We start from the raw sequence: 20,887 nt of genomic DNA on the forward strand, positions 1-20,887 counted from the left end.
TGTACAAAAGTAAAATGGAATGATTTAGGAGGCAGTTAGTACCCTATCATTGTGGGTCTTTTAGCAAAAGCTAGATGTGGTATGTTATATAAGGGAGATGCTTTGGGAGGTATGGTTTTTTATGGACTCTGGGGTCCTTTGCAATTCTGAGGTTCTGAAAATTGTAGAAGGAATTCTTGATCAGGGATATATTAGACTCCTGCAGATATGGAAGAACTTGGAGATTGTCTAGACTAATCTCTTCATTTAAATGTTGACGAAACTGAAACCTACAAGTTAAGCAATCTGACCCAAATCACAAAGGCAGTAAATAGAGTCAGGATTTGAACCCAGGTCCAGGTTCCAAATCCATCTCCCTTCGCTATCACACTGAGGTCCCTTCCAACTCTGATCCTGGGATTCTCAGATTCTCTGGAACTTTTCAACCATGGTCCCAGCAATTATAGATTTAGAGGCAAAATAGATCTCAAGGGCATGGAGTCCAACCCCCTCAATTTATCACTGAGGAAACTGAGGCACAGAGAAAATTACTTGTCTAAGGTCACATAGATAAGTATGTTTCAGAAGTAGAATTTGAACCCAAGTCCTCTGCCTCCCAAGCCAGTGCTCATTTCTCAGCAAAAACAAACCAAAAAAACCTTTAAAATCCCTCCTTCCCCCAATACTTGTTCAATATCATATCAGTTACCATCATCAATATTCTGCCTGCTCTTCAGTCAATAGGTTTGTACAGATGAGGGCTCTAGTTTTGTTGGAAGTTCCTTAAGTATAATACGTGGCTCGACTTGGGAAATGAATTAGAAAACATTTTCTTGTACTTTTCCTTAAATTTTTCCCCAAGGCTCCTTTATACCAAAGTGTTGTTTTTTTCCAAATATGAAAAGGAAAACCATAAAAAAGCATCTCACCACATCATAAAGCAGAGGAGAACAAAAGATACTTTGCACAGAGATATGAAAGAGAAGACCGTAGAAAATAAACCAGACCAACCAAAGCAAGACCATTTTTCTCTCGCCATCTTTCCTAACTGACACTGTAGCCAATGTTGCCTGATCTCCGTTCAAGGGAGGGTGGATTCTGGCCTATAAAGCCATGAAACACACCTTCCCCATTTGTTATTCAGCAACAACAAACAGTGAGATAACAAATAAGTTATTGTTCATGAGAAAGCCCCAAATTAAACGGTGATCGGCCCTTCCAAGGAAATCTGGACAAGCTGCCAAGTCTGCAGCCGAGCTCCCAATGAGCTCATGGGTTTTCATCATACAATATGGATTTTTTTTTTCTTTAATGAGAGCGATCTTTTGCCCAGCTATTATTCTGAACAGGCAAAAGGTTAGCTTTTAACCATTACAAGACTAGGAAGAATTCCAAAGGCATGGCATGCCTTCTGAATGGCAGTGCTTGGAAAAAATCCACTTTAATTCTTCTGTAGGCACGGGGGCAAGGGGAGGGGAGGGATCCAGGGTCAGGCCTTGAGTTTTCTCTTTTGTTTCCACAGCCGACAATGTTGGCTTAATTAAAGGTGAGAAAAAAGTATGAGGAGGAAGCTCCCCACAAGAGAAGGCAGAAGCATGACTGGAGCTGGGGGGGGGGGGGGCACACACAATTAAATGGACCTACCCAGAATTCTCTTCACAAGCAATTTTGTACATGCTACTTGTGGTTCAGACAACTAGGGATCAGGGAGAGAAACAAAACTTAGGATCATAGATACAGAGTTAGAAGAAACCTTACAGATCATCTAGCTCAACCCCTTCTTCCCTTTTTACAGGCAGGGAAACTGAGGCCTAGGGCCTTGCCCAAGTTCACATAGGTAGCAAGTACTAGAGGTGCCATTTGAATCCTGGCCTCATGACTCCAGAGTCCACAGTCTTCCCACTGTACCAAGTACCTCGTCGTTTTAATAACAAAAATCATTTCTAACATTTATCCAGCATTTAAGGGCTTACAAAGTGGCTTGCTTATATTTTTCTCATTAATTTGATGTATAGTTAGATGCCACATAGAAAGACGTAAAGGAAGCAGTATCAATTTTAGACTAAGAGGCCCTGAGTTGGAATCCTAGCTGTGCTCTGTGTGACCTTGAGCAAGTCATTTAAATGCTCTGCCTCCGTTTCTTCATCTGTGAATCAGAGAGCTAGACTTAATGAGCTCAAAGTCTGTGTTTCTAATAACAAGTGATGACACTCCTTGTCTGCATTCTTCTAGCTCCTTGCAGTCTTTGAAGTTCTTTCTTCCCAACAACTCTGTGAAGTGTATGGCACGAGTATTATCATGCCCATGTTACAGATGAACAAAACAAGGATCAAAGAGGTACTGGCAGTTGCACAACTAATAAGTATGATACTCAGGACTAACCGGTCTTCTAGCACTCTGTCCAGCAGACCTTCCAATACTCTATACAGCCTCTTGTGTTCTCTCTGATGTTTCCATGGAGGAAATAGTCATAAAAACTGCGAAGTAGGAAAAAACTAAAAGGTAAGCAGCAGGGGGTGCTGGTCAATATTTATCTGCTGGGGGGATTGTATGCAGGATAGATGTTTAAGTTTAATTCGCACCAGTAACACTTTCTCCATCCCTTTCTTAAGTCTAGACAATCAACAAATCAATCAATCAAACCCTTATTTGCAGGATTTGCTGATTTCTGAAGTGTAAATGGCCATACTGAAAATTCAACAATGAACTGAGTCCAGCACACCACTGAAGATAAGGGAAAGAAGGTGATTGTGAATGAATGAATGAATGAATGGATAGATGGATGGATGGATGGATGGAAGGAGGAGGAGGAGGAGGAGGAGGAGGAGGAGAAGAAGAAGAAGAAGAAGAAGAAGAAGAAGAAGAAGAAGAAGAAGAAGAAGAAGAAGAAGATGATGATATTAACTGGCCATCTATCAATGTTCATTTATAAGGCATCATGTATTTCATTTCACCCTAGACCCTAAAAAATATGGTCTCTGCAATACAGATATCCTGGGGGAAAAGCGTAAGTATCACTAATGGTGGACATGAGAGGCAATGGGAAGAGCACTTGACTCCAAGTAAGGAAAGACCTGGGTTTGACTCTAGATTCCAGAACTGAATCTCTCTGCTCTTCAATTACTCGTCTATAACATGGAGAAGAGTGGGGGGACCTAATATATCACTAGTAAAGGAAATTCTTGCTGCCAATGCAGGTTGTCACCTCCTCTGTGGCTTCTAGCACTGGTTGCCCAGAGCACTGAGTGGTTAAATGACTTGTCTGAGGTCACACAGCCAGTATGTCCAAAGATAGGACCTGAATCCTTCAAGACTTCTTGGTTTCAAGGCCAGCTGTTCATCCTCTTGACCACACTGCCTCTCAGGGAGGATGATTCCTATGATATTAACTGCACAGGGTTGTTGTGAATGAAGTAGCCAGTAAGATTAAAAAGACATTTGGATGGGAATGATGAAGATGAAAATGGGGACGAGGAAGAAAACCTGCCACACCTCTTCTCTCTTCTGATCTGTTAGAGTTGACCAACCAATATAGGAAGAGACTCTCCAAAATATTCATGTGATGATGGCCATGGGAATGACCCATTTTCACAAAATTAAAAGATTTGTGGAAGTCATCTGCTGCCACATAATTCTTCATGGTAGAAAAGAGCATACTACCTCAAGGTAAAAGGCAGGAAGGAGAAAACACAACAAAGCTTCATCATCTTCATCATCATGGTCCCTGTAAGTACTGTTATTGTTACAGTCCCTGTACACAATATTCCACTTTAAGGACCAGGGGACATTTCCATCTGTCCTGCAGCTGAGCCCTCCTCCCTGTGTTGTCTTCTCCCATTAGAATGTGGGTTCCTTGAGAGCAGGGATTGTCTTGCTTTTCTCTTTGTAGCCCCAGCACTTGGCACAGTGCTTGGCATAAACCAGATTTTTAAATAGTTAAACATTAACTTGGAAGCCAGATCAGCCCGGTATTTTATGACACCTTAATTAGCACATCAATTGTAGACAGGGAAAGAAAGAAAAGGAGAGAAATTCTTTTACATTGTTGTTTTTTCTTGAAGGCATGGTTTTCTATAGATTCACAAGGCTTTCACAATAGAAGGGGGAAGGGAAGGGAAGGGAAGGAGGAAAGGGAAGGAAGTATGAACATTGAGAGGGAGAGAGGAGTGAAGGGAAGAAGGGGAAGGGCAGGAAAAACTGCACCTCCCATCTCCATCACACTTTAGGACTGCAGAGCACATTTTGTGATTGTCTCCTTTGATCCTCACAACAGTCCCATGAGGCACAGGCCATAAGTATTATTGGGCCCATTTTACAGATGAGCAAGACTGAGGCTCAGAGAGGTAAAATGGTGCCCCGGTGATCACAGAGTGTATGATGCAGTATTTAAATGTGTTTCCCCTCAAAATGGAAGCCCAGCAATTTTTCCCTGTTGCCATGACCCCAGAAAACATCGCATTCAGAAATAGCCTAGAGGAAAGCCCTGCAGCTCAGGCTGCCATATTTACCATGCAAAGGAAGCTAGAGGATCCTAAGGTCTAAGGGGCAAGAAGAAGAAAAAGATTTTCTGAGAAGCTCTGAATAGGAAAAGGGAACAAGTCATTACTGAGCTCCTACTATGTGCCAGGCACATGCTAAGCACTTTACAAGTATCTCATTTGAGAGAATGGTACCCAGAGCAGAGGACACAGAGAGAGCTTGCTGCCATCATCTCATTTGTATCCCTAAACTGATACAATTTTCAAAGTTTGGGAGAACACGGTTCAATAAGCCCATCCATTCACCAGGCAGTGACTGTTCCCAAAGATGGCTTTATTTTCCAGATAAGGAAACTGAGGCCCAGAGAGTGGCAATGATTTGGACATAGTGGACGCTCCCACTACAGCATAAGCTCTATGAGGGCAAGGGGCTATTTCATTGATTGTCTTCCCATCTCCAGAAACTAGAACAAGGCTGGAAAAGTTGGGAGACTGCACCAAAATCCTCTGCTGGCTCAGTGGGCCAAGAATTCAAATCTGGTCTCAGACACTAACTAGCTGTGTGACCCTGGACAAGTCGCTTCACCCTGTTTCCCTCAGTTTCCTACTCTGTAAAATGAACTGGAGAAGGAAACGGGAAACCACTCCAGTATCTCTGCCAAGAACCCCCCAAACAGAGTCACGGAGAGTCAAACACAACTGAAATAATTGAACAATGGCAAAATACCAAGCACGAAGCTATGGAGTAGGGAAGCAAGGATGAAGATGGGGGTCTGTTCTGAAGGTTGCAATCAGATGTGCCCCTTATACCAAAGTCACTGAAAAGATAGGTGTGAACACTGTCCTTTCTAAAAGGTAGGAAAAGCATAGTATACGGATTTGCAAGCCCTGCAATTTACATCTAGTTGGAATGGGGCGGGGGAGGCATCATACAAATAGTAAGAATGTGAATCAGGATTTGAACTCAGATCTCCCTGATTCCAAGGCCAGCGCTCTACTCATTGCATTCAAATAAATCCCCTTCTCTCCTCTGACTCTGCCACTGCCCTAGTACAGGTTCTTATCACTCCACTCCTGGACTCTTATATTAGGTGCTGGTAGATCCCCCTCCTCCAGCATCTCCCCACCCCTGTCGATTCTCCACTCAGAAGTCATTGTGATCTTCCTCAGGTCTGAAGAGTCACTTCCCATCCATCAGACTCCAGTGGAGACCTCCAGATTGGGGAGCCCAAGGCCCTCCAGGGGCAGCCCATTCATTCCACACTCAAACAGCTCTAATTGTTAGCATGTCCTTTTTCATCATCGAGTCTTAACCTGCCTCTCCACAATTTCCACCTACTAGGCTAGGAATTCAGCAGGGTCTCTGCAGGAGAAGGCTTATAACCCAGTCTGAGAGAAGATCTCCATTCACCACAGTGAGGGAGACAAGACAAGGCGATGGTGAGGGGTGAAAAGGGATTCTGGAATGTGAGTCAGTGAGTAAGGTCTGAGAGATGGCCTTATGTAAAGAGCTTCCTTAGAGTCACAAACCTGAGTTCAAATCCTGGTTCTGGAATCTTAGGCTATCAATACACCCAACCTATCCAGGCTTGTTTCTTCATCTGTATGGTGAGAGGGTTTGAGCTGCTTTGCCCTGTCTGCCTCAGTTTCCTCATCTGTAAAATGAACTGGAGAAGGAAATGGCAAACCACTCCAGGATCTTTGCCAAGAAAACCCAACCTGCGGTCAGGGAGAGTTGGACACAACTAAAATGACTGAATTCAAATGACAACAATGGAGGGGTTTTGATGAGGAGCAGATTTTAGATCATAGGATGATAGAATTAGAGCCATATGAGATCTGAGAAGTCACATGGCTGAGGCCTCTCATTTTATGGATTAAAAAACAAGACCTAGAGAGAGCAGGTGAACTGTCCAACATTCTAAAGGATCATAGAAGCAGATCTACTTTAGAGCCATGGATTCCAACTGCCTTATTTATACATGAGAAAACTGAGTCCCAGAATAGTGAAGTGTCTTGTCCAAAGTCACCCAGGAACTGACAGGTAGGATTTGAACTCAGATCCTTGGCCCCTGGAGCTCTATATCCAAACTTTAGTGACATAATGAATAGTATGAGAGAGCTAGTCCTGGAATCGAGATATACATGAGTACATATCTTCATTCCAATGTACAATAGCTGTTTGAACCATGGACAAACCATGGAACTTGTTTTAGCCTCAATTTCCTCACCCGTAAAATGGGGATAATGACTATTCCTCCCAGAGTTATTATGAGGGTTAAATGAGAACAAGAATTTAAAGTGCTTTGCAAACCATAAATCACTGTATAATGGCCTATTATTATGATTATCATCATCATTATTAATAATTAGGAGAACATTCCAGGCAAGGGAAATAAGCACCCACAAAAGCCCAAGGATGGCAATGAGTACCACATGTACATGAATGAAGCAGTGAGAATGCCAGCTGGACCAGAGTAAAGGTGAGATGTTGAATAAGGTGGCATCAAGAGGATAGAGTCAGATGATGAAAGTCCTTGAGAGTCAAGCAGAGGAATCTAGATTTGATACTGGCAGGAAACGGGGAGATGTTAAAGTTTTTGAGTGAAGGTAAGACAAGGGGAAAGCACTGGTTAATGGAAAGGAACCAAGCAAGAGTGGAGAGGTCCCCTCTTCCCCACTCCCTGCCCCCATCCTGGCCAGGAAAATTGTTGGCATTTAATTTGTACCAGTATTTATTCACCTATTTGTCATTTTCCCCAATAGAATATAAGCTCATCGAGGGCAAGAACATCTTTAGTTTTTTTCCAGTGCTTAGCATAGTGCCTGACACATAGTAGGCTTTTATAAGTGTTTATTGAATGAATGAATGAATGAATGATTAGATGGATTGAGTGGAATGAGGGAATTCAATTCAGTTCAATTCATCAAGTATCTGTTATGCTTCTACTCTTTGGGGATTTTTTGGTCTTGCCCTGCATCTGTTCACATAAGTCTTCCCATGCTTGTTTGGCAGGGCAATGAGGATTAAGTGATGTGCCCAGGGTCACACAGCAAGTAAGTGTCAAGTGTTTGAAGCCAGAATTGAACTCAGGTCCTCCTGAATCCAGGGCCAGTGCTTTATCCACTGTGCCACCTAGCTGCCCCTATGCTTCTACTCTTGAAAAGACATTGAACAAGATGGTGGGGATAAAGACAAAAATGATACAGCACCAGTGGTCACCACACATGATACTTTGGGGAAAGGTGGAGAGGAGAGTGAAAGCACAACTTTATGCAATAATAATACTAGTTAATATTCATATAGCATTTACAACATTTCAGGCATTGTGCTAAGCACTTTATAATGATTATCTCATTTGATTCTCACAACAACCCTATAAAGTAGATGCTATTATTATTCCATTTATAGATGAGGAAACTGAGATAAGTGACTTGTCTAGGGTCACACAGCTAGTAAGGGTCTGGGGCTGATTTGAACTCAGGTCTTCCTAACTCCAGGTCCAGCTCTATCTACTAACTGCTGATAAGTAAATACAAGGGCCATACAGAATAATACAAAGTCATTTATAAGGGGAGAGAATTGAGTCTTGAAACTGGAAACCCCCCCTTTCCCATGTCCCACTCCCAAATTCCCACCACCAACTCATCTTCAGAGGACTGAGGGAAGAAAAGGGTGAAGAAAGACCCCAGAGGCCAAACAAATAGACCCAAGAAAACCAGCACCTTTGCATCGTTCACAGCAGGTTCCCCTCTGCTTAACCACCAGGGCACAGTCTTTGGAGAACAGTGGGCACTTCTCTCGTTTACACGTCACTTCTTTGTTCTAGGCAAAAGAAAAAAAAAGACAGGAGACATTTAAAGTCAAACTCTAACATGGTTAGAGGTTCTCAAAGATAAACATGGTGGGAAGTGGGGGGAGGGAAGGGAAGGGATTTGGGCTCCCTTCAGTCCCACCTTCTACCCTGTTATCATCTTGACAAGAAACTATTTCAACCAAGAACTGGAAACTAAGTGGTGCCTATCCATTGGGAAGTGGCAAAACAAATTTTGGCAAACGGAATAATGAAAATTACTGCACCAAAAGAAATGATGAATGTGAAGAATTTAGAGAAGCATGGGAAGACTTACATGAACAGATGCAGAGTAAACCAAACAGAACCAGGAAAACAAAATACATCATGACTATAATCATGACACTGGAAAAATCTATAAATAAATTTGAACACTGGGTAATCATAAATAGCCAAGCTTGTTCCCTTCATTCATTGCAGAGATGGAGCCCACAGGTGCAGAACATGATGTGTCCTGTCAGACACAGTTGGATGGCTTTGCTGAACAATTTTTTTTTCCAGGGCAATGGGGGTTAAGTGACTTGCCCAGGGTCACACAGCTAGTAAGTGTCAAGTGTCTGAGGCCGGATTTGAACTCAGGTACTCCTGAATCCAGGACCGGTGCTTTATCCACTGCGCCACCTAGCTGCCCCTTTTTTTTTTTTGAACAATTTTTTAATCTTTATCTTAAGGTAAAAGCCCATGAATATGTGTCAGGGGATGGGGTTATAAAATTGGAAACAAATGTGATATAAAAACAAAAGACATCCATAAAAAACCAAAATATTGTTTTTTAAAATAGCCCCTATACTCTGAGCCAAATTCAATGAGATGTTTGTAGAGTGCTTAGCACAGGACCTGAGAGAGAGTGAGTGCTTAATAAAAGCTTGCTCCCTTCCCTGTGCCTTGGTTTCCTTATCATTGAATGAGAGGGTCAGATTAGATGACCTTCAGCTTCCCTTCCAGCTTGAAGAGCCAACAATCCTGGGTCTTTAAAACTTCTGAGTGACAGAAAACTGGACGTCATCGACAGAGAGAGAGAGAGAGAGAGAGAGAGAGAGAGAGAGAGAGAGAGAGAGAGAGAGAGAGAGAGAGAGAGAGGGAGGGAGGGAGGGAGGGAGGGAGGAAGGGAGGAAGGGAGGAAGGAAGGAAGGAAGGAAGGAAGGAAGGAAGGAAGGAAGGAAGGAAGGAAGGAAGGAAGGAAGGAAGGAAGAAAGAAAGAAAGAAAGAAAGAAAGAAAGAAAGAAAGAAAGAAAGAAAGAAAGAAAGAAAGAAAGAGAAAGAAAAAGGAGGGGGGGAGGGAGGAAGGCAGGCAGGCAGGCAGGAAGGCAGGAAGGCAGGACCATGATAAAATGATTGGGGGGGCGGGGTTCCAGGGGAGTGTGACTTCTCCCATGCTAACATTTCTTTTTAATAGACTATAGAAATGATAATATTTGTTTAATCTGAATTTCTGCCAATTAGAGTAACTGGTCCAGGACTTCCTCAGGAGAACAAAAATATTTGCCTATGACAATCCAACAGTCCAGCCGTTTAAAGTTCCAATCCAAATACCAGCAAGGATGGGACTCAACAGGCTCCAAAAGAGGAAAAACCCCCCACACCAAACAAAGACACATTGCTCAGGTTTGTAGAGAATGACAGCCCCAGGGTGCTAAAGGATCCCTGTCAATGAAAGTAGGGAGGATTTAGTTTGCTGTTTGAAAGGCTACACACACACACATACACACACATAAAATAGACTAAAGTGTGTGTGCATACACATAGATATATACATAGATAGATATACATATATGTGTGTAATATATAATATATGTGTGTGTGTACTTTAGCCTTTCAGATGATAAACTAAGTCCTCCCTACTTTCACATATATATATATATGTGTGTGTGTGTGTGTGTGTGTGTGTATGTCTGTATATACACAATATTTGCATACAAATATATGTTATCTCATGAGGAACAGTAAGGAAATTGAGTATGTGCAGAGAAAATTAATGACTGGCACTAATAGCATGCACATCTAACATCACTGCACCTCATTTGATTCCCAGAACACTCAAATGAAAGAGTCATTACAAGTTTCATTCATGGATGAGGAACCTGAGAGGCAGACAGGGGCTAAGTGACTTGCCCAGGGTCACTCAGCTACTAAGTGTTTGAGGCTGGATTTGAACTCAGGTCTTTCTGACTTCAAGCCCAGTGGTCTAGCTATGGGGCCACCCAACTACCTCGTACCTTCCCTACAAATTATAGGCTGAGACACTTGCCTGGGGTCTGAGGCTGACATTTTAAATGGCTGTGTATAAAATGTTTCAAAATTTTCAAAGTGTTTTACCTATGATATCTTTCAATCCTCACAACAGCCCTATGAGGTAAACAGTGAAGGCATTTTAGGTCTGTTTTACAGATTAGGAAACTGAGGTTCAGAGATGTTGTCACTTGCCCATGGTTCATAGAGTTGCTAATTCTAACAGACAGGATTTGAATCCAGGTATTCTCAATAGTCTCTCCACTTCACTGTATGCATAACATGCTCAAGTACTAAAATTCTAATCTTGACCTTCAATTTCATGTTGGTTTTTAAGATACTCAGCTCTGACTTTTGCTGCCACCCAGGTGTACAATGAAGAGGAGATATTGATTAACTATCCATATTGAAATCAACTTAATCGAATTTAGCATTTATTATGTATATATATGTGTGTGTGTATGTATATGTGTTTGTGTATATATACACACACATACACATAGATATAAACACAAACAAATTACCTTTAACTAGGAATGTTTTAAAAGAATATTTTTCTGAGAACTCCTTGGATGTCATGAGCCTTCCAAAGAGGTCTGTGACACAAAAGAGGTTACAATGCATAAAATGATATACTTGGAATCAAGAAGACCTGAGTTCAGATTTCACCTTAGATACTTGCGAGCTGTGTAACCCCCAGACAAGTCAATTACCCTCAGTTTCCACATCCATGAAATGGAGATGATGACAGTCCCTGCCTCATGGGGCAGTTGTAAGGACCAAATAAGACAATATATGTAAAATACACAAAAATATGTATAAATGCTAGCTTGTATTATACCCATAGCCCAAAAGATAGGAAGCTGGCTTCAGAGCCAGGAAGACCTTTGGTCCAGTCCTTCCTCTGACCTGAGTTGTCTGTGTGACCCTGGGCACCTCACTATGACCTTAAGTTTCAGAGAAGGTGCTGATCAGCATCAATTGAAGGAGTTTCTTCATGTGGGAGTTACCTACACCAATAAAATCACAGGCCCAGTCCAAATCCCAATCTGATTAGTATCACTCAGGCCTTCTCATACAAAAACTCCATGTCAGCCCTGGGAACACTATCAGAGGCTTTGCTCAGGTCTCCCTGAGCAGAAAAGCTTTCAAGGGCAGGACTGACTAGTCAGAAGGGCACGACAATATGGGAAGTCATGCATTGGGACCTGGTAGTACCAAAGAGACACACTGCTCTTAAATATAAAGGAGTCATTTTCTAAATTAGAAAGCTGGGAGTCAGTCAAAATCCAGGACAGCATCCCTCGATCTCTAATAAATAACTTGTAATTACAGCTCAACACAAAATTTATTTTAACCAGATGGTCCAGGGAGTCACATCTGGATGCATTTATTTATTTATTTGTTCCCTGCCTTAGTGCACACACAGACATCCAAAGGAAGACAAACTACATGTTACTGGAAGGTTACTTTCTGGTGGTGTTGGTTTTCAGATGACACTTGGATTTGTGTTCTCCCAAGAAGTGTCAGAGGGATATAGACAAGTCCAACCGCATTGAGTTCGGTTTCACTCATGACTGTTTGGCCCAGATGTGAGTAACAGTCAGAGCCTCGGGACTTGGGAGAAATGGGAAAAGGAGATAGGAGAATGCTAGTGACAGGGGGTTTCCTCTTTGTCCTTTTAGCTGAGCTTGGGGATCATAGATACAGAGGTGATAAGGACCTCAGACACCATGTAGTCCAATTCCTTCATGTTACAGAAGGGAACTCAAATCCACCACCTTTAAAATCCAATGCTTTTCTCTCCTGAAATGCCACTGAGATGAATTAACACCTTCTCCTTGGTTTTCCCATAGGGACAGCAGCCTCTTCCTTTACAGGCTACTGTCCAGTGGGAAGCAGTGTGGCCTAGTGGACAGAAACTCCTATGCCTTCATCTGTCATCTTCATTTCATCTCTTCCCCTTCCTACCTGGCTAACCTTGGTAAATCCTGGGACCAAAGCTGCTTCATCTGTGAAATGAAGGGCTTGGGAAAAGATGCCCATAATGTTCCTTCCTGGTTCTGTAATTGCTAAAATGCCAGGCATGGGTGGTCCGTGCATGGAAACAGGTTCTGGGTTTGAAGTCTGAGGACCAAGGTTTAACTTTCTGCTCTTCTACTTGTTACATTATGTGATGTCATTTCTCGGGGGCAGAGTCTCCTCCTCTCTAAAAATAAGTGGGTTGGACCAGGTGACCTCCAAACTTTCTCCCAGATCTAATTTTATGATCATGTGAGGCTTAAGGTTAGCTAGTTAGCCATGGAAATTCCCTATGGAAAGGAAAGAGGCAAAGGCGATTTGAGATTTCTACCCCCATTGACCTGGGAGGATGTAGGCATCTCGAATAAAAATAAGAACAATTAAAGGAGCAAGGCTTTAAGGTTTAAAGTGTGGTTTAATGCTTAAAAGGAACATTTTGGGGGAGGGAAGAAAAGGGATGAAGCCTTCATGGAATTAAAATAGCCCTAAGAGGCAGTCTAGTTCAACCCCCTCATTTTTACAAAAAAAAAAGGAAACTGAGGGTAAGTGATTCATCCAAAGTGAAACACATGATAGGAAGGAGGAGCAGAATTTGAACCCCGGCCCCTCAATGCCAAAGCCAGGGCTCCTTCTATTGTACCTCACTTTCTCTCTGCGGCTCAGATGTCTGTGATTCTCACTCCTTAACTCTGCCAGCTTAGGGGTGACTTCACTTCACCATGCCTGGGTCTCCTCCCCTGAGACTCAGGCTGGGAAAGGCTGTGGCTGGATCCCATGGTCCCCAGGGAGGCCTAGTGCCTTTATAAGAACTTCCGCTCATGTTGAGTAACCGTTATAATAAAAGTCGAATAATTCAAATGAGCTGCTTTGCTAGGCCATTACAAGTCACTAGGAAATGGAAAGTTTTAAAGGCTAGGATTTTAAAGGCCAGGAATGCTGAGCCCTCTATTTTTGAAGAGTGGAGGGTGGAGGTGGGGGGTGGGGAGGGACAAGGTGCCCACACCCACTTCCAAGCCCTCTCTTCCCAAAGTACTGGAACAGTCCCTGGGACATAGGACAGAGTTCCCCCTCTCTAAACAAGCAGAGAACTAGGGTCTGAGCTGATCAGCATTTCTGCCAAAGTCCAACAGGCCGGCCCGTCAGTCAATGGGAATATGTAGATGGTTCCTATCTTCCTTCCTGGACAGGCCTTGCTCATCTCCGAGACGGGTTCATAAGTCACCCTCTATCAAAGCAGCCCCTGTTTGAGGACTGTGCCTTTGCCCCCAGAAAGCCGGCCCAGAACACGAAGCAAATGTATCAGTTCCCCAAATGTAGCCTCCCGTGGTACATGAAAACACAGTGCCAACATGGAAAGGGGGGAGGGGCAGGGAGGAGAAAACAAAATCTCTGAATGTCTGGCACGGACGCCGCACGGGGCTTTGTGCCAAACCACAGCCCCAGACGAGCAGCCAGAAGCCTCCAGGATTCCCCTCACCGGCTAGCCTGCTCTGTCCGAGGCTGGCCACTGGGTGGCAAAAATGAAACCTGTTCTGCAGGGTCTATGGGAGCCAAAGCTGCAGACTCTTGGACTAGTCCGGCCTTCGGGGAGAAATTCCCTTCCCCAGGGACCATGGGGTCAAGTCTCTTCCACCACTGACCATTTCTAAACAAGGAAAAGGAACTTCTTAATGGGATGCACAGCTTTACTTACATCCAGGGTCCTGTCAATATTCTTCCAAAGGATTGTTCCATAGCTATTCCTTCTTTTTCTTTTTAATTGAATATGGAAAGTATTGTCTGACATTTCCTCTATTGCTATTAAACCAAAGAAAACTTTGGAGAGAAAACAAAGAGGTCAGGTCATAGGATAGACAGCGTGAGGGGGAAGAAATGTCAGCAGATAGAAAGACTGGGGTGTTGTCCAAAAGGCGACACCACCAGAACTGCCTTAACTATCCAGGAAAACGAACTCCTCTGCCAGTGGATGCCCCCCTTTATGCTTTACAAGGGTAGAAAGGTGATTTGTCACCAAAGTATGTTTGTTAGATGTCAGGATTTTTCCCTCATTCATGTTTTTTTTTTAATAACTGATACATTTCTCCCCCTATACTTGAGTTATCCCCCCACCCATAGTATTTTCCCATAAAAAACTTAACTAAACTCATCCAAGAAAGGGGTCAGAGTGGTTCAGCAGAATGAGAACTGGATCAAAAGTCCAAGGACATGGGTTCAAATCCTACCTCTGACTCTTGCTACTTGTCTGACCTTGGGCAAATCACTTAACCTCCCTCAGCCTCAGTTTCCTCATTTGTAAAATGAGGCTGCTAGGTCCTTTCCAGCTCTATGGCTAATGAATCTACCTAAAAGCGACCACATAGATGGTACATGACTTTGCATGTCCAGAGGTGGGAGGGATTTGTGCTCTCACTGTAATCTGGAACCAGCAGCGTCCTCGGACCCAAACTGTGTCACCTTTGAGGGTTGCCTTCATCCATGTTGTCACATTACAGGATGTCCAAGTTGGAAGGGCCTTCAGGGTCCCTCCGGTCCGACTTGTGCCTGAGCAAAGATCCACCTACCATGTTCCAGACTAGTGGCCATCTGCCCTTTCCTTGAAGACCTTGAGTGAAGGGGAATTCCCTGCTCCTGATGCAGCCTGTTTCACTTTGCAATAGCTCCTGTGGTTAGGGAGTAAAGGCTAAATGAACCTCTCTCTAACTTCCATTCATTGTTCTTGGTTCTGCCCTCTGGGGCCTTCCTGGTGACTGCCCTGCAATGACTTAGCTCTCATACCCTTCCTGAGTCTTCTCCAGGCTAAACAGCCCCGGTTTCTTCAACCACAATGGACTCCCGGCTTTCCACCGTGCTGGTTCATGATAGCTGGACTCCATCTGGAGTTCCGATGCCCTTCATAAAATAGGCTACCAGAACTGAATACAATTCTCTAGTTGTGGCCTGCCAGGGCTGTCCCCTCCCTCGTCCTGAAGGCTAGGTCTCCCGTAAGGTAGCCAGAGATCCCATTGCCTTTTCCAGGTGCCAATTCCAGCTTTCCTGTTTCATGGTGAGCTTGCAGTCCACTGAGAAAGGTCTCCAGAGCTTCTTTACCTGGCAGAGACTCCTGCATGATTTCAACACCTGTGTGGGAAAACCCTTTGTTTGGTGAGAGGCTCTTAGGCAGCAATTTGTTCTAATGAGTCTTTTTGTTAAGTATGATTCGATGTTTGCTACTGTTTGAGTTACATGACTGTGAAGATCACAATAAAAGCTAGAAGTCACAGAGCACCTTAGATTTGCACCAAGCAAATGTGATTTCTTCCAAAGATGTAGCCTGCTGTGAGAGACAAACCTGCTCATTTGTTCTTTTCCCTCCTTGTGGTTTTTATCAAATGCACCCTTGAGCCATGAGCCGGCCATTCAATTCATAGGGACTTGGTAAAGATGAAGAAATTGACATGCTGTGAGGTGCTGATGTCTCCCTAACGTGACATTCTTGGGCTTTTTCATCCTCTTGGAATCTTTCTCTCTTTGAATTATCTTGAAAATGGGTTCTCTGAGTGCCTTTTGTTTCAGGGCATCTCCCTTCCAGATTCATCTTCCTTTTCTCTTTGAAGGTCACTTCATCTCCTTCCAGATCACTATTCTTCCTCACATCACACATCAAGTTCTGAAATCAATAGCATTTCTACCACCATGGCTGAGACAAACAGAAGACTGGAAGGGAAGGGAAGCAGCTGACAGAATTTTGGCACACGAGAGCACATTGGGTCTAAGGTATCACGACTCTTATGCAAGGTTGACGGACCCTGCAAACCAAGTTAGAGAAGTCAATGAACTGAAAAGCCTGGGTGTTCAAAGTCAGCAAGGGATGGGATAGAAGAGGAGGCTGTGAGCCAGGTGATAGATGTATTGAGGGAGATGGAAAGGGGCCTGGAGGTCTGGAGAGGAGAGCCACGTGGATCAGAGCAGGGTGGAGCAATAGTGGGTGAGAGATGGCAGTCACTGTGTCTTCTGATCCCTTGTTCTGAATCCCAACATTGCCACTCAATTAATACCTTCATGACCTTAATGGAAAGTCATTTGATCCCAATGAGCCTCAGTTTCTTCTTCTATAAAGTGGGGATAACAATAGCATGACCTTACAGGTTTGTTGTGAGGATCAAATGAGATAATAGCACATAGCACTCTGATGAGCCATTAGCATTGAAGCTTGGGTTTCCTCAGTTATCACAGCTACAAGAGAGAAAGGAAAGTGGAGACAACAAAGATCATCACTTCACAGACTGAGGCCTGGCAGGCAATTCAGAGAATACCTGGTCCATCTCCATCTTTTTTTTTAAGTGAGGCAATTGGGGTTAAGTGACTTGCCCAGGGTCACACAGCTAGTAAGTGTCAAGTGTCTGAGGCCGGATTTGAACTCAGGTCCACCTGAATCCAGGGCCGCTGCTCTATCCATTGTGCCACCTAGCTGCCCCCTGTCTCCATCTTACAGATCAGAAAACTGAGGCCCAGAGAGTGACGATGCTAGATTTTTGATTTGGAGAATTAGACTTTCCATTTGGGGTAAGATTTCCACAAAACAGCAGAATTTCAGAGTTGGAAGGAGCCCAAGGGCCACTCAGTCCTACCCACACATCCCCAAAATGGATTCCTTTGCCAAGAAAGAAAAGAAAGACTCATCCAACCATTGCCTTAAAAATCTCCCATGAGAGCGGAATCCATTCCCTCCTGCAGCAGCCCATTCCAATTTTAGATGGCTCTAATGGTGAGGAAGTTCCCCCTGATGTCAAGTCCAAATATGCCTCTTTGCCACTTCTGACTGTTTCATCCACTTCTGCCCTCTGGGGCCAATCAGAGCTTACCAAACCCCTCTTCCATGTGACAGCTCTTCAAGGACCTGAAGATAACTTTGAGCCTTCCCTTCTCCAGGCTAAGCATCCCAAGGCGCTCCAACCAATCCTTAATGAAATGGTACAAACTCAGCACCCTTTGCCAAGTGAGCAAACCTCCTGTGAACATGCTCCTGTTTATCAAGGTTTTTTCCAAGGTGTAAGGCACAGAAAAGCACAGAATGCCCCACCCAGATAAGGAACGACTAACCCTTATTCATAGAGCCCGAGACCCTCACAGTCCAGCCCACACACACTAGCCTTTCTGGCAGCCACGCCACACCAGTGACACACATTGAGTCACCAAAACCCACAGATATTTTTCTGACAATCAATCCACAAGCATGTATTAAGCACCTATTATGCGCTGCACATTGGGCTAAGGAATAGAGATACAAAGAAAAAGTGAAAATAGCCTTTGCCTTCAATGGTCTTCCACTATAGGGGAAGTCAACGTGTACATAACTAGGCGTGGTCAGTAACTCAACCAGTATTTGTGGAATGCTCTCTATGCCCCAAGCACTGTGGATAGCTACCAAGAAAGGCAAAAGCCATCCCTGTCTTTGACAAGTTCACATTGGAATGGAGGCAATAGCAGGCAACTAAGTAGGTAAGTATGTTGGAGAAGAAAATGGCAGACTACTATAGTATCTCTGTCAAGAAAACCCCAAACACAATTGAAATGACAAAAAAAAAAAAAAACAGGCATGTACAAGATGGATACAAGATGGAAGGAAATCTGAGTGGAGAAAGCACTAGAAGCTGGGGGAGGAGGGGCTGGGAAAGCCTTCTTCTAGAAGGTGGAACTTGAGGTGATCCTTCATCAGGATCCTTCTATAAGAAGCTCTGCTAAAATCCAGACAACTCTGCATATAGCATTCTCTTGTCTAACCAGTTCAGTAATTCTCTCCCCAAACAACTTAAGGCAAAACCAACACAATCTCTTCTTCATGAGCCTTGGCTGGGTCTCTGTGATCTCTGATGTCTGCCCAGATGTTCACCAACCAGCTCTTTAATGATACATTCTTGAATTTTCCCAGGAATTAAAATGAAGTTCCATGCTCTATGGTTTACAAATTCCATTCTCTTTTCTTTTTTTGAAGATTGGCACATTTTCCCACTTCCAGTAATTTTCCTGGATTAAGAAAGGCTGTGTGTCATAGTGCTTAAAAAGCCAACCCTGGGAGACAATAGACCTGGGGGCAAATCCTGCCTGACACACACTAACTTTGTGGCCAGGGCAAGTGACTTAACCTTTCATTTCTATTCTCTGAGACTATAAACTACAGAGCAGTGGCCAATCTGCATTGGTGGAGCGAGTGTTCACATCTGTGATTTCCCACACTGATGAAATCACAGGATGAGAGAGGGAAGAGAAGTACTGGATGCTTCAGCAGAGGAAAAGTACAACAATCAATTTTCTTTCCAATAATAAACTCCTTCAGTGGAGGAAAAAGTACTACCTCTGGGCTGAAAGTTTGCTAAAAGAATTCATCTATTTCTGAATTTCAACTCATCAAGGGAGAATCATTCCTGTCAGGCATCCTCTCATTTCTCATTTTGGTTTGGAAAGAATAGGATTTATACTGTGACCACACTACTCCAACTCCCCAAGAAAAAATTGTCTGTCTGTCTATCATCTATCTATCTATCTATCTATCTATCTATCTATCTATCTATCTATCTATCTATCTATCTATCTATCTATCTATCTATCATCTACCTCTATGTCTGTCTATCATCCATCTATCCATCATCCATCTATCTATATTTCTCTATCATCTATGTTCATACAAACACACACATACATATATATATATATACAGATAAATCTCTGTGTGTGTGTGTGTGTGTGTGTGGTGGTGTGTGTAGGCATTATCGTATGCATGCTTTTCCCAGAAGAATATAAGCTTCCTGAGGGCAGAACTATTTTGTTTTTGTCTTTGTACCTCCGAGGCATGGCATAGTATTAGAGGCATGTTAGAAATGCTCACCAAATGGGAATTCAAATTAACTTGAGATCTGGTCAACATCTTCCAGCCACAATTTCATAGAATTAACATGGAAAAAGTCTCCCCTAAGATGAAACGTATGTTCATCTATGTTCCATCTTGGAGAGTGGGGTTTGTTTTTTTTCTTCTTCCTTCCTCCTGCCTCTGCTCAGCTAACCTTTACCCACGAGACCCAGACCCTGGGCAAAGACCGCCTCTTTGGGCTGAGCCCAGAGTCGAGACTGAACTAAGCTACCCTTGAAGGCAGGCCATTTTAAAGCCTTTACAAAGCCCACTGGCCCCCGAATTATTTTGCAACAAGTCATATCCCATGAAGAAATTCACTTCTCTGCAACACAACACAGAGTCAGATTAAAGAAAAAGGCAGGGGTTAGGGGGGAAACAAGCAGGATCCCCTGCTGCTCTGTCTGGCCCTGCTCACGTCTGTTACCAGCCATAACCTCTACAGAAACGATGTTCTAATGATGGATTGGCCTAATACATCACTAAGTGACAGTGCTCTCATGCTAGAGGATCCTTGAAAATATGACTTGTGCCAGGAGAAGCAAGAGGGGATCAAGAAGAGGACACTTTTATATTTCAATGCCTGGATTTTTCTTTTCTTTTCTTTTTTAACAGATTTGAGGGGGATTTTTGAAGAATTATTTGGGGAGAAGAGGAAAAGAGCCCTTTTGGGGGAGATTAAGGGATAGTCTTCTCTTTCTCATTTTGGGGGGAGATGGGGATAGGGGTAGGAGTAGGTGGGGTTTTGTTTTGGTTTGTTTTTTTGTTTTGGTTTGTGTGTTGGTGTTGTTCCCAAGGAAACGTTCAGAACAAAGCACTAAGAATCCTTAGGGTTTCCCCGGCTGCGAAAATACAAGGTGATGATTAAAACAGCAGCTCCTCGTTCTGTTTAATCCTATCTTGAAATCAGGACCAAAACATGTGAGATGGCAGAGAACATACAAAGGGAATAACCACCAAATAGAAAATAGTAGGCGGGGAAAAGTAGCAACTGCCTGTTTTCCCATTAAACTGTACACAGAATATGCAAAGAAATCAAAATAAAAATAAGAAAGCAATGTGGGTGGGATTGTGGCTGGGCACTCTTGCTTTAATGGATCCGGAGCTGGGCCTGGGATACTGACCCAGCGCCAGGTTTCAACAGTGAGGTTGCCTGTGATGATGGAGCATTTCGAGAAGAGAGATTGGTTCATTGCAACCGCACTGGGACTAATGGGCCCCAGAGGCAGGTCAGAGATAGGAGGGTGTGAGAACATGACCAGTGAAGGAAGCAGATAAGTGGAAACATGAGACGGATTGGCATTCGGTGCCTCCTTCTGCCCCATCCCATCGATCTCCACCCTCCCATCTCTCCATCGCCAGACCCCTTCCCAACTGGATCATGGCAGCTGGGTTTGCCTCGGCTGCTGCTGCTGCAGAGGACCACATGCATCTGGGGGGTG

The 20,887-nt window shown here is 43.6% G+C and overlaps 1 protein-coding gene across 1 annotated transcript in view; it reads right to left on the reverse strand.

The window, feature by feature from the left end:
- BMPER (BMP binding endothelial regulator) overlaps positions 1-20,887 on the reverse strand; it is a 276,741-nt gene that overhangs the window by 223,616 nt on the left and 32,238 nt on the right. Inside the window, exon 3 of the mRNA XM_043979720.1 lies at positions 8,184-8,283. Within this exon, the coding sequence (XP_043835655.1) occupies positions 8,184-8,283 (100 nt within the window). The remainder of the gene's footprint in view (positions 1-8,183; positions 8,284-20,887) is intronic.

The sequence above is a fragment of the Dromiciops gliroides genome, chromosome 1, assembly GCF_019393635.1.
Source record: "Dromiciops gliroides isolate mDroGli1 chromosome 1, mDroGli1.pri, whole genome shotgun sequence".
Lineage (NCBI taxonomy): Eukaryota > Metazoa > Chordata > Mammalia > Microbiotheria > Microbiotheriidae > Dromiciops > Dromiciops gliroides.